Raw genomic sequence first — 12339 nt, forward strand, 5'->3', positions numbered from 1 at the left:
GGAGATGCTCCTGTTTCCAAAAGTCAACAAGGATCTTCTTGGCGACACCTTCTGAGTGTCACACCTTTTTTTTTCATGAGTTTAATGAGTTTGTATCCCCTGGTGAGAGAAGAGGAAGGAAAGGGCCTGGTGGAGACCCTCAAAGAGATTTTCGTGTACCCCTTCTAGGGCCATGCCCTGTCCTACAAAGCACTGCTGCTCATTTTTCCTGATTTTTCCTGTTTATTCTAATTGATTCTGCTGGCAGCTGCAGCCAGTTGGTGCTGGAGGGGGACTGCGTTGCTGAAACATATCCTGCTACATTCTCACTCGTTTATGTTTAGTTTGATGCTTGGCTCTTTTTGTTAAAGAGGCTGCTATTGGAAATGGATCATTTCTGGTGAGAATAGTTTTTCTTTCCCAAAATGCGGTGGGTAACTGAGGGTTATTATAAACCAGAAATGGGTCGGGAAAAGCATCTATGCTTGGTGTGTTTGGGATAGAGGCTCCCCTCATGATGCCCATACTAGGGCATGTTAAGCTTCACGCTGGCGTGAATGAGGGAGGAGAAATTTGGGAAATTCCCCGCGGCTTCTGCAAGGTGAGGAGGAAGCTCTGAAAAAGAAAAGATATTGCAAGATTTTTTTGAAGTAAGATCTGTCTGCTGTGCGTGGTGTCCTTCGGAGGCATCAGGTGGGATGGAGCCATGTCCTGCACAAGGAGCTGGTGGGGTGGAAGCTCCAGTTCTAGGGCAGCGCTGTCTCTACACCCCTCTGCTCCAGGGATGTCAGACGGCAGGAGAGAGCCTCCAAGGGTGAAAACCAGACTGGCACGGTCGTGTGTGCCTGTTGGACTAGGCCTGGGCTTTTCATCTGACATTGGGAGAGGAGAACATTTAACACCAACATTTTGTCTGCAGAACTATAGGTGTTTACAGGAAGGTTTGATGGTTGGGCAAGCTGTTGGTGCTGCTCTGAGCTCACTTAAAGAGAGTGAACATAAAAAGCATTCAGTGCAAAAAGAACCAGCAGCTTTGGGGTTGGCCCTTACCCTCTAATTTTTATTTATTTTTTTTATTCCCTCCCCCAACCCCCCGTATACACAGGTCTGGGGGCTTTGGAAATCCATGACTTCTCCTGGGATCTTGGAGGTTGGTGACTTCTGGGGCTTTTGGGTCTGTGACTTCTCGTGGGATTTTGGACATTCATGACTTCGGAGGTCTGTGATTTCTCCTGGGTGGGTACTTGTAAGTTACTTTCAGTGCAGAAGGTGTCAAAGGTAGTTGGGTTGGGTCAGGCAGCACCGGCACCTCTTCTGCCACCGCATCGCTCCGCAGCCCGCACGGTTTTCCATGGGTGGGGTAAAAGATTGGAGAAGCGGAGGAAGGGGGAGGCGCGGGGCAGGGGAAACCGAGCAGAGCCGTGCCGTGCCGAGCCGCGCCGTGCCGTGCCGAGCCGCACGGGGAGGCGCCGTGCCCCGCGTCCCCGCCCCTCGCCGCCGCCACCGCCCGCCCGGCGCTGTGAGCGCGGCGCGGGGCTCCAAGATGGCTTTGGCCGGGCTGTGCTCCCTGCTCGCCGGCTGCTGCCTGGCCGCGGGCAGCGGCCCCGCCGAGGCAGCGGCGGAGGCGGCTGCCAAAGAGCTGGAGTGCAAGCTGAAGAGCATCACGGTGTCGGCGCTGCCCTTCCTGCGGGAGAACGACCTCAGCATCATGCACGGCCCCTCGGCCGCCGAGCCCAAGCTGCTCTTCTCCGTACGCAACGACTTCCCCGGCGAGATGGTGGTGGTGGATGACCTGGAGAACACGGAGCTGCCTTACTTCGTGCTGGGTGAGCCTGCGGGCAGGGCCGGTGCGCGGCGGGTCACCTCCCCTCCCGGCGGCGGGCCCCGACCATCCCCGGCTGCGGGGCTCCTCCCTGCGGCACCGGCGTGCGGGTCCCCTGCGGCTTCTCAGCCCCGGTGCCGGTTCACCCTCTGCAGCATCTCGGCCCTGGCCGTGACACCTGCTGCCCTGCTGCAGTATCTCGCCCCCGGTGCCTGTTCACCCTGCTGCAGCATCTGGACACTGGCAGCAAGCACCGTGCTGGATGCCATGGAGATGCTGCAGGCCTGGGGTGCTCTGTGCATCCCCAGGTTGTCATCTGTAGGGCTTGTTCCCTGCTGATTGCATGGCCACTGGTGGCTTGTGCTGGCAGAAGGCCCACAGTCTGCTTCTGGTGTGCCTGGCTGGAGGTAAGGGTTTCTGCTTTGTCCACCCCTGAGCAGAGTCACTTTTCCTTCAGCCTGGTGGAAAAACACTCCAGTGCCCAGCATTTCCCATCCTACCTGTGTATACTGACTCCAGTGTTCCTGCTCTGAGGTTTTAGGCTTTGGCCTGCTCATATGGTCCAGGTGGTTCCCACCTCCTCTAGCCAGGCCTCTGCATTTCACCTACTGCCTAAACCTCATCTGCCCAAATCTGGTGGGCTTTTTCAGTTCTCTTCCACAAAAAAAAAAAAAACAAACCAACAATTTGCTCCATTTTTTTTACACTGGGATCTGAGCAAGGCCTCTGCCACTTGTGAGTGGGGATCCTCCCTGCCACCTGGAACAAGTCGCTGAGATTTTTAATTTTTAGTGACATTGGTACACAATACCAGTTTCCTACCACTGCCTGCACGTAACCCCCTGCCCTGGGCAGATGTTACTGTTGCTTTCCTAGCAGCCCCTCAGTGACTGTGAACACCTCCTGCAAGCCTTGTCCATTTGCTGCTGCTCTTGTGGCACCTCGGGTGCCCTTTGCAGTTTTTAAAATACCACCCTTGTCTGAATGTTGGTACGAAAATGAGGCACTAGTGTGTTGCTTTGTGTGGCATTGCTCCTCTGTGCCACCCTTGTGTGCAAGCAGAGTATAGCAGTGGCCCTAACCTGGTGGGTTGGGTCTTCTCCCCAGCGCTTTGTCACCTTCATTCATCTGTGTGCAAAAAAGCCCCCGATCCTGTGGGCTTTGTGGGCTTGGGGCAGCGCTCACTGCTGCATGGGCATCCCCCTTTTCCCATGGGAAAGACAGAGACAGGTGGGGGGCTTTTTATGCTATAGGTGGGGAGGTATGTGGGAATACCCTGGGCTGGTTCGCTCGAGGCCGGGAGCTGTGTAAGGAGGGGGCAGTAGGCTGCGTGGCCCCCTTGTCCCCTGGTCCAAGCCCCGTGCTGCGGGAGGCTGCGGCGGAGGCCGGAGAGCGTTGCTGTGGCAACAGGGCGGCAGCGCTGCAGATGCAGGGGGACTTGCAGGCATGGCCGCCAGCCTCACGCCACATTGATGCCCCAAAGGCAATGTGAGTGCGTATTCTCCTGACTCCCTTGGGTCTGCTCCCATCCCTGATAGGCCCTGGGGTGCTGCCGGTGAGGAGCAACTGGGCAGGGATGTGTGGCTGTGATCTGGTGGGGGTCCCTGTGCATAGCCCCTGGCTGGTACTGCAGGGATTTTTCCCATGATTTTCAAATCCATGAGGTGTGATATGCTGGGCAGTGAAAGAAAAGACCTGACAGACCCTGTTGCACCCAGGACTTAAACTGATGATGCTGGGCAGGTGGCTGCTTTTGCCTTCATTTCTTACCACCACCAGGCAAGCACAAGGATGGATGGTTCTGTGCCGGTGCATCCTGATATTCCTGTGGTGGCCAGGCTCTCCCGGGTGTTGCCACCAGGGACATCGGTCCCCAAAATCCTGTGGGTGCATGAGACTGTGTTGGCCCTGGCACTGAAGGGTTTGGCCTGTGAAGACACAGAGGTGGTCCTAGTAAAATTTTCCCCACCTGGGATGCTGGGGCTTGGAGCTGGGCTGGCAGGAGGAGGCACCTTGCGGGCCCCCTGTTTGCCAGGGTTTTGGCTTGGTGATTCCTAGGAAACACCTCCCTCCCTTCTATGAGACAAGGGCTTGCTTGGAAGCTGACCTGGCAACTTTACCATGTGTGGGTATTATTATTATTATTGTTGTTGTTTTTGTTTTCATCCTTTGCCATGTGTGGGTGTTGTTGTTGATATTATTGCTATCCTGGGCATTGCTTTTGCATGCAGAAGCCCTGGACTGCATAGAGTCTTGCGAGCATGCTATACTCAGTGGGGACATGGCCATGTCAGGTCGAACTGGTGTCAGTGGCTGTTTGTGTTTCCACAGGCCCTCATGCATGGGTTGGAAAGTGTGTTTGAGCATTCTTCTAAGAACCTGGGTTCACACGGTGCTGATTGCACCACGTCTGTCAATACCCAGATCCATTAATTGTGCCCACCTTGTTGAGTCTGAATGCATAATAGTGTGTCAGAGTGGTGGATAATCTGCACACCCGTGTCTGTGCTTCTGACCCTGGAGTTGGGCAGCTGCTCCTCCTCTCAGTGGCTTTTGGTCCCAAGGCCTGTGGACAGGGAAGGGGCTCACGAGTGGAGGGGAGCTGCCCCACTGGTTGACAGGAGCTTGGACCAGACCCCAGGGTGGTGCCTCCAGGCCAGGGAAGGCCTGGGTTTAGGCTGGGAGCACCATGAATGGCAGGTGGCGATGCACAGGTGCTCCTGGCAGTGGCACCTTGACTCTGCCATGTGGGCTCTTGAGCAACTCCTTTGAGGTCACTCTGTGCCTCAGTTTCCCCCCAGGAGGGTGGGAGCATATGGGGAGGTGGCTGCGGCACTGTGGCAGGGGAAGGGGCAAGGGGAGCAGCCAGGACAGGGTCAGGATTGGGAAGCGCAGGAGTGGTTGGGTGTCATCCCCCTTCGGCTTGGCTGTCTCTTCTAAACTTCCCTAAATAATTCAAGTGGTTTCAAGCTTGGCCACCATTCACAGAGACTGGTGTATATGATTTCCTCTGCCTTGGTGGTACCCCCCTGCCATGGTGGTCAAGCTGGACATCCTTCCAATGTCAAGGTTTTTCCCCCAGCAAGAGATGTGCTGGGGTCTTTGGAGAGCCACATATGATGCTTGCTAAAAATAAAGTCCCAGGGGTGTGTGTTGACCTGGGCACCCCAAAACTGGCTGTCACTTCCGACCCCGATGAATTGCTCCAGTAACATAACCAACTTAATGGTGAGTGTGGAGGTTGTGGGCATCCCCTCGCTGCTGGTAGGTGGTGTGTCGGGGACTCTGATGGACCCCTCCATGCCAAGCTCTGCGGGGGTTTACCTGTGTCAGTGGGGATGATGGGGACCTGGGCAGTCTCCTGCCTGAGGGTCTGCAGGGGGTGGTGGGAATGTCACGTGGGGGACCGGCATCCATTGCCTACACGCATTTGCTTCTGCTCAAGCTGTGGCTTGGTGGAGGGCTCAGGGGGATGCACTTGCCTTGATCTGCTGCCCACAGCTTTAGCTTTGTATTTCTCTTTACCCAAGAGAGTGAGGCGTTGCTTGCTGCTCACTTCCCGTGCACCATTCTGCTGCCAGAGGCAGGTGTGTTGGGTGCATTGGTGCTCAGCCCAACCAAACATGCAGACCCTGCAGCTGATCCCATGTTCCTCCAAAAGCAGAGGGATTTGTGGGATTATTACCCCTCGTGTGGGAGGAGGGAAGGCACTTGGGCAGGGCTTTCATCTGCTTTGTAGCTCCCTTTGCTAACAAACAGAGTGTGTTTTAATTGCACTTGCTCCTGCCTTGTACATGTGCTGCCTCTCTGCCCGTGTTTGCTCAGGAGCAGTTCAGCACACGTGGTCCCCATGTGTATTGCCTTTCAAGCTTGTACCCATAAAAACCCACACTGTTTTATATGCATGTCCTCAAAGGGACTCTGATACCATCCTCCTGCTTTGCTGTGGGTTATTTTCCCACCTCCTGAATTTTCGGGAAGTGAAGAGGGTGTGGGAGCAGGGATAGGGCTGCTTGCTGATACGCGTGGGGCTGCCTGCATTTAAAATCACCCTGTTTCATCCTGCTTTAAACCAAGGAAACCTCAATTTGAAATGGTTGCCTTTCATCTCATTTTGTGTTTGTTGCATTAGTTGTATTTTCTCCTAAAGGGAGGCTGCGTCTCACTGGTTGGTGACCATTAAGAAATGCTAATTAGCAGTTCAGTATTCCCTGTCCGCTAACCTTCACACCCCCTTCTTCTTCACTGCTTGGCTCGGCAGCATCCAACCGCATTTGATATGTCATTAACTGGGTTCACACTCCTGCGGGCTGCTAATTTTTCTGGGCCCCATCCTTCGCAGGTTATAAACTGGCAAGCAGGGTATTTATTAGCATCCTGGCTTCCTGTGGCCCCATGGGCTTGGCGGAGATTTGCGATGCAATTAAAGAAACTCATGAAAGACGGTGCCTTTGACTCCTTTGCCTTCTCTGTAATGAACAAGGTAGTTGAAAAGTGAAGTCTTAAAATACCTTTTTGTGTGTAAAGTCGACTTGAGGAACTAGAAAGCGCAGCCGATGGGTCGAGCCCATGCTTTCTGGGCTCTGGATAATTCGAGGTCCTGAAATACCAGAATTTTGATGTCCTCTTTCTGTTTCCTTGAGTTTGGTGGAACTGAAGGAGCTTTTCCTGCCCCACCAGTTTCCAGCCCAGCTGCTGTGCCCTGAAATGGGGGCAGCACAGCCCCTCATGCCCCAATTCCCCCATTCCCCATTACCTTGAAGGGAGCCTTGGCATCAAAGGATGGTAGAAGGTTCTTAACTTCAGTGACTTTAATAGATTATCATAAAGTTGGGCTTTAATACAAGCTGTCATGATTTCAAATTATCTTACTTTTAAATTAAATAGATTCCTTTTTAAATACAAAATCAATTCTAATTTTTTAGAGGGGTGAGATTTTTCAAAGGCACGGAGGAGCTGGGCATATTTAACTGCTCTGGAATATCTCCTCGAAATATCTAGTCAATTCTTTTTTTGTTAAATCCCAGCTAAGCTCTTGGCTGTGCTGGCTGATGTCCTGGCCTAGACTCCCCTGGGTTAATTGTGGGATAGCATGGTGGGTTGTGGAGATATGAGACAGATCACTGCAGTGATGTGGGCTGCTGCTAATTGGGGTGACGGGCCACCAGCATGCCTGCCCACCCTGCCTCTCCTTCCAGGCTGCACAGGGAGACGGTGAGATGTGACATCCGTCGGCTCTCATCCTCATCCCACATGTCTCCCCACTGCTGTGGACTGTGGGAGGTGTGTCCCCCCCATCTGCCCTCAACCCCCAGCTCCTAAATGTCTCCAGAGGAGGGAAAAAGGAGCCAAGAGGCTGCAGGACTGTTATCCCCCTTTTCTCCCACTTCTACATCAAGTGAGAAGAGTGTCCCATTGGTTTTTGGTTGGGATTGCTTGGCCCTACTCATCCCACCTGTATCTGGGTGCTGGCTGGGGGTCCCAAAACTGATGTCACTCAGGGCAGCTCTCTGTGGTAGGAAAGCGGTTCTTGGGTCCGGCTACCAGTCCCTGGCTTGACTTAACTTCCAGGGGAGGTGGTGGCACCCTGGCATCACTCCCAGAGCACCCCTTCCCCATTACATGTTGCTGTCTCTCAAGACTGGGGCACAGCAGAGGGCTACAATGGGGCTGGTCCCACCATGGGACCCACTGCATCGCTCCAGTGTGAACCTTGCACCTGGAAATAGGTGTAATGGTGAAATAATGGAGCAAATATTAAGAAATTCTTAAGTACCTAGAGAACAAATGAGTTAAATTATACCAGAGGAGCTCAATTGCCTTGCTTAGATTGATTGAATTGCTAAATGAGCCCGACTAATGGAATGGAGTGGATATATCGGACTTTTACTCAAGATCCTGAAATAATTTCTCTAATAAGATTGTGAGCCATTAATTGAACTTGGCTTTGATCCTGGACACTGTCGCATGCACTGAAATCCGGCGCTATGATCTATGTTCTAATGTGCCTGGCTGAGAGGGTGGCCACCAGCACCTCCCCGCTGGGTGGCTTGGAGGGTGGCCAGGAAGTTCACCGGGGGGTCCCAACACAACCGCAGCAGGGCCTGTGGTGGTGAAGGGACCCCAAAACTCCCTGTCTCAGCTGCCCTCCTTCCCCTTGGCAATACCCACCCTGGTAGTGGGGTGTGCTTAATTCCCCTCTGCTGCCAGCAGCTGATTGCCTGGCTGGAGTCCTAAACCCAGTTCCCATTGCTATGGGGAGAATTTGAGATGGATGCCTGGGGTTTACATCTATTGCAAATCCAGGCATGCCACCTTCTTTCTGCATCTTCCTGGAGTGGTTGCTGCTGCTGCTGGTGGGACATTGTCAGTAGCATCTAGAGTGCTGTGGGCTGCCTGGTCTGCCATGTATGATGCTTCCCACCAAGGCCTGGGGCCTTGCAGAGCTTCAGGAAAGCAGAGAAGATCCTGGCCTGGAGCTCTTGGCAGGATAGGACACTCCCATCTAATAGGGTTTGAGTGCAGCCTTCTGGTGGGACTATGTTCCTGCCGTTGCTCTTGGCCATGCAATGGAAACCTCACCTCTCCATATTCCTTTTCCAGCTGAATGATGAGGCCAGAGTGGATGAGGTGATCTGCTCAGACCCACTGAAGCACTGAGAACACCCTCACGCCTGGTCACCCTCCTCCAGGTGATAGAGCCCAGCACCAGCTTCAGCTCTGATCAGGGGCAGCCCTTAAAAACCAGAGGCTGGGATGGAAAATGCTGGAAGAAACTTTGCAGCATCCCTGGGAGGATCACAGGTCCTCCATGGCCAAACTGGTGGTGACCGAGGCTCAGAAGGGAGGCACAGGGTTCACATTCCCATCCTTAGGAACACCTTGCCCCATGCTGCACCCATTGCTGACCTGCTCTCTTACTGGGAGCAGAGGTTTTGGTGGTACGGCGGATGCAGAGGCTCTCTTGTATGTTTTTTCTTAAGAAAGGAAAAAATCCTAAGGAATAGGGATTTTGTCTCTGGGAACCCGTTGCCACAGCAACCGTGCATCCAGCTGGCTCCAGCGGCAGCAGGGCTGAGAGGGGATCTCACTGACCCAGAAAGCAGTGGGGGGAGCGGCCGTGGGGCTGCTTGGTATTTCAGTGGTGGGTTTCCAGGTCTGGCAGCACCAGGCAGGGTGGGCAGGAAACCAATGCTCAGCCAAAGGAGCAGTGTGGGTCCTGGCCCCCTCTTTCATCTGGATGTGCAGATTGATGCTCCCAGCTCTCTTTATTCACTCCCAGCCCTAATTTCTCAGACTGCATCCAGGCAGGGATGCTCATGCTCACTCCTGTTCCCGCCTTGAGACCTGTCCCAGTTTTGGGGACCAGACTGCCTGTATGGGTGCTCCTCAAGGACCCCCAAGGCTTTGCAGCATGCATTGCCCTCCTGGAGTTGTTTGTGGTCCCTGTGGTTGAAGAGACCCTCGGGCAGCCACACACCTCCCTGATGCTGCTATCTCACCTCTGCCCTTCCCATGCTGGTGGTGTTTGCTCCTGGGCTGCATCCCATTTCCCACCAATATTCTATTCTACTCTATTCTGTTCTATTCCAGTCTATTCTATTCTATATTCTCTTTTTAAGAAATTATTTTTAAATGCTTGCAGGAGGCTCTGAACTCATCTGTCTTGGAGTTCTGCTGCAGAGTGGTCCTTCATATGAAGGAATTTTTGCCTGGTGGGATTAAGGCAGCCTCTGGATGGTGACGGCTCTGTCGTTAACACTGGTGTCCTTTTACTTGCAAATTTCTGGTTTCTGGCTTCTCTGCAGCCAGCCTGGCTGTGGCCGGCAGCTCACCTCAAGAGCTGCACTCTGGAGGCTGGGGGATTTCTTCAGATGAGGAAAGATTTTTGATTTCCAAGTTCTGGCTGCCCTGCCAAGGCTTAACTCTGGGAAAGCACCAGAGAAGAGCTGGTATTTCTGATCCTGTTTTGCTGCCCTGCAGCGAAGGGACGATGCTTGGGATCAATGCTCACCCCGTGGCACTGGTACTGGGCTCTTTGGGGTCTGTTCTGGGATGTGGTCTAAGCTGACCACATGATTTGCTTTGCTATGGGGCTTTGTTTGCTAGTGATGGGCTTAAGCAGCGGTCTGAGCTCTCCACTGTGTCTTGTCTGCAGAGCCTGAGATCTGCTGAGGATTTATAATTTAAGGGGTGTAAAGAATCTTTAAGGAACCCCCTAGCTGGTAGTGGCACATCAGTCACAGAAGGTTTAGGTCTGTGTTCCCCATGCAAGAGGAGAGGCAGTCCTGGCTGGCGCTGAGGCATTTCAGTAATTAGGAGGACTAACGAGCATAACAGAGCAAGCAGCTATGGGGGATACAGGGAGCTGGCTTTGCTCCCAGAGGAAGCTGATCCAGCTGAAAAGTAACCTGGTGGAGGAAAGGAGTTGGAAAAGGGTTTAAGAGAGTGGCAGGAGGTGATAAGGAGACCCTGGTCGTGCCCTTGCTTGTGATTGGCCCAGCAAGGGCTGTGCTGTCTCAGGAGCTCTCCCCAGATCAGGTCTGTGGTCCAAGAGAAACCATCGCCTGGCTGCAAACGCCTCCATCCCCATGTCTTTGGGATGGAGGTCTGCCTGATGGACAGGGGAAACTGGGTGCAGGCAGCACATTGACCTTGGGTTCTGGGAGCAGCACCTCCCAAGAGTGGGGGTGCGGTTCCTCTAATCCCAGCTGCGATGTCACCGTCACAACACACTGGCTGCCTGGGAAAGCAGATATTAGCAACCCTGAAATATCCCAGAGACAGGCTCTTGTGTGATGGGAGACAGTTGCCATGGAAACCTCCTTCAAATAAAAAAAAAAAAAACCAAGGGAAAAAACCTCCGAAATTTAAAGCAGCCCTTGTAGCTCAGAGGAACTGTAGACCTTATTATGGGTTTTGGCACACCCTCTGCCCCCCCCCCCCCCCCCCCTTTTCTTTTATTTGCTCCAGCTAAAAGCTCCAGGAGACAAGGCAATTAGTTTGAACATCCCAAGGGGAGTGAGAGAGGGAGGGCACAGTGCTGGAGACCAGCTGCCTAGGCTGGTGGGCTCCTAGTACTTCTCTGTGTGGGTGCCCCGTGGACACCCAGTGCCTTCTCTTAATGGGATTTCTCCAACATGGAGGAAGAAGCAGGGTGTTTTTTCAGAAGAGGTGGGTTAAAATTTAAAAAAGCCCCTTCCTAGCGTTGTAGGTGGAGGGCATGGGGGGTGGGTTGGTGCGAGCAAAGGATTCAGGGCATTGCAGGAGGAGTGAGGATATGGGAAATGAGTACAGGGCACAGCTCCAGGATGGAGGCAGGTGGCTCAGCACAGGTCAGGGTGATTTGTGTGTATGTGTGTGGCATGAGGAGGTAGTGCCTTTTTTCATATCAAAAAGGGCAGTGTTCTGGTTGGGGGGCTCCTGTGGGGATAGGTTGAGCTGTCCGGCTTCAGTGGGGAAGGGGAGATGCCTGGGAGACAAGACATCACACTCACAAATTTTCTTGCCAGGGCCAACTTTGTAGCTTGTGGCGCCAGGGTCCCAGGAGGGCCAAGTCCAGCACAGAGCAGAGTTTAAATTGCTGCGGTGCTCTCAGCCCATGTGCTCCCCTAATAATGTCCCCAGTGTCTGTAGCCCCTGGGAAATCTCCTGGAAATGTCAGGTTTGGATTGTAGAGCCTGCTGTGCTCGCCACTGCCCCGAGCTCTCCCCAGGCTCCCCTGGGCGCTGCTTTCATGGTGGTGGTTGTGCTGGTGTGAAGCTGTTTTCCCATCCGAGAGGTACACCTCCCCAACTTTTGCTTTATTGTTCAGCCAGAAATAGCTGGGCTCTGGCTTTTCCCACTTTGGGAGAGCTCTGCAGAAGGGCAGTGATAGGACTTGAGAGCCATCACACTGCAGGCTTTCTTGCTGGCAAAAGGGACAAGCCAGGGAGTTTGTCTTTGCAGACATGACAGGTATGGCCTGGGAATTTGGGGGGAATTATAAATGTCTCTGCTGCCCCATGAGTGGGGAGCTGCAGGAGTCCCATCCCAGCTCATGCCAAGGAGCACCTTTAGCTGGGCTGGGATGTGAGTCCAAGCATCCGCAAGCAAGACAGTGCTTGAAATATCCTTCCAGGGTAAAATCAAACCGATTTTATTAGCTGCTCAGCAGAAGTTGTTCTCTTCCCAGGTGTGCCATGCTTCTGGCATGCTCAAACCTGATGGGCAGGAGAAACAGCACAGCCACCTTTGTGGATGGTGGCAACGCCTGTAAGGCAGGGAGGGGAGAACATCCCGTGCATCTAACACACTTAGTCAGCTTTGGATCCTGCTTCCAGATATTTTTGTTATCATGTTTCCCTCTTTCCTTGCTTGTTGAGCAAGGCACATCACTGGTTAACAGCAGGGGCACTCAGCCTCAAGCTGCCATCTGAGCATCCCTCAGCAGTCCCCCCATGCCTGCCACCACAAACTGGGGTGAAGAGGTGTTACATAGAGGAGCTGTGAGCTAAACAAGGGATAGAGGTTCCTGAGATGGACATGGTGCATGTCTC

General features: G+C 53.4%; 1 protein-coding gene across 3 annotated transcripts in view; it reads left to right on the forward strand.

The window, feature by feature from the left end:
- Positions 1 to 1433: 1433 nt before the first annotated feature.
- Positions 1434 to 12339, forward strand: part of ASTN1 (astrotactin 1) — a 53088-nt gene continuing 42182 nt past the window's right edge. For 2 of the 3 annotated variants that reach the window (XM_061452046.1, XM_061452047.1), the window contains exon 1: positions 1434 to 1805. In XM_061452046.1, coding sequence (XP_061308030.1) covers positions 1523 to 1805 — 283 coding nt within the window. In that variant the 5' untranslated portion in view covers positions 1434 to 1522. The remainder of the gene's footprint in view (positions 1806 to 12339) is intronic. The other variant, XM_061452044.1, reaches the window with a different exon arrangement.

Source organism: Pezoporus flaviventris, unplaced genomic scaffold (assembly GCF_033815535.1).
Source record: "Pezoporus flaviventris isolate CSIRO_AGI_PZ_B2104156 unplaced genomic scaffold, CSIRO_AGI_Pfla_v1 ptg000013l, whole genome shotgun sequence".
NCBI classification, from domain to species: Eukaryota; Metazoa; Chordata; class Aves; order Psittaciformes; family Psittacidae; genus Pezoporus; species Pezoporus flaviventris.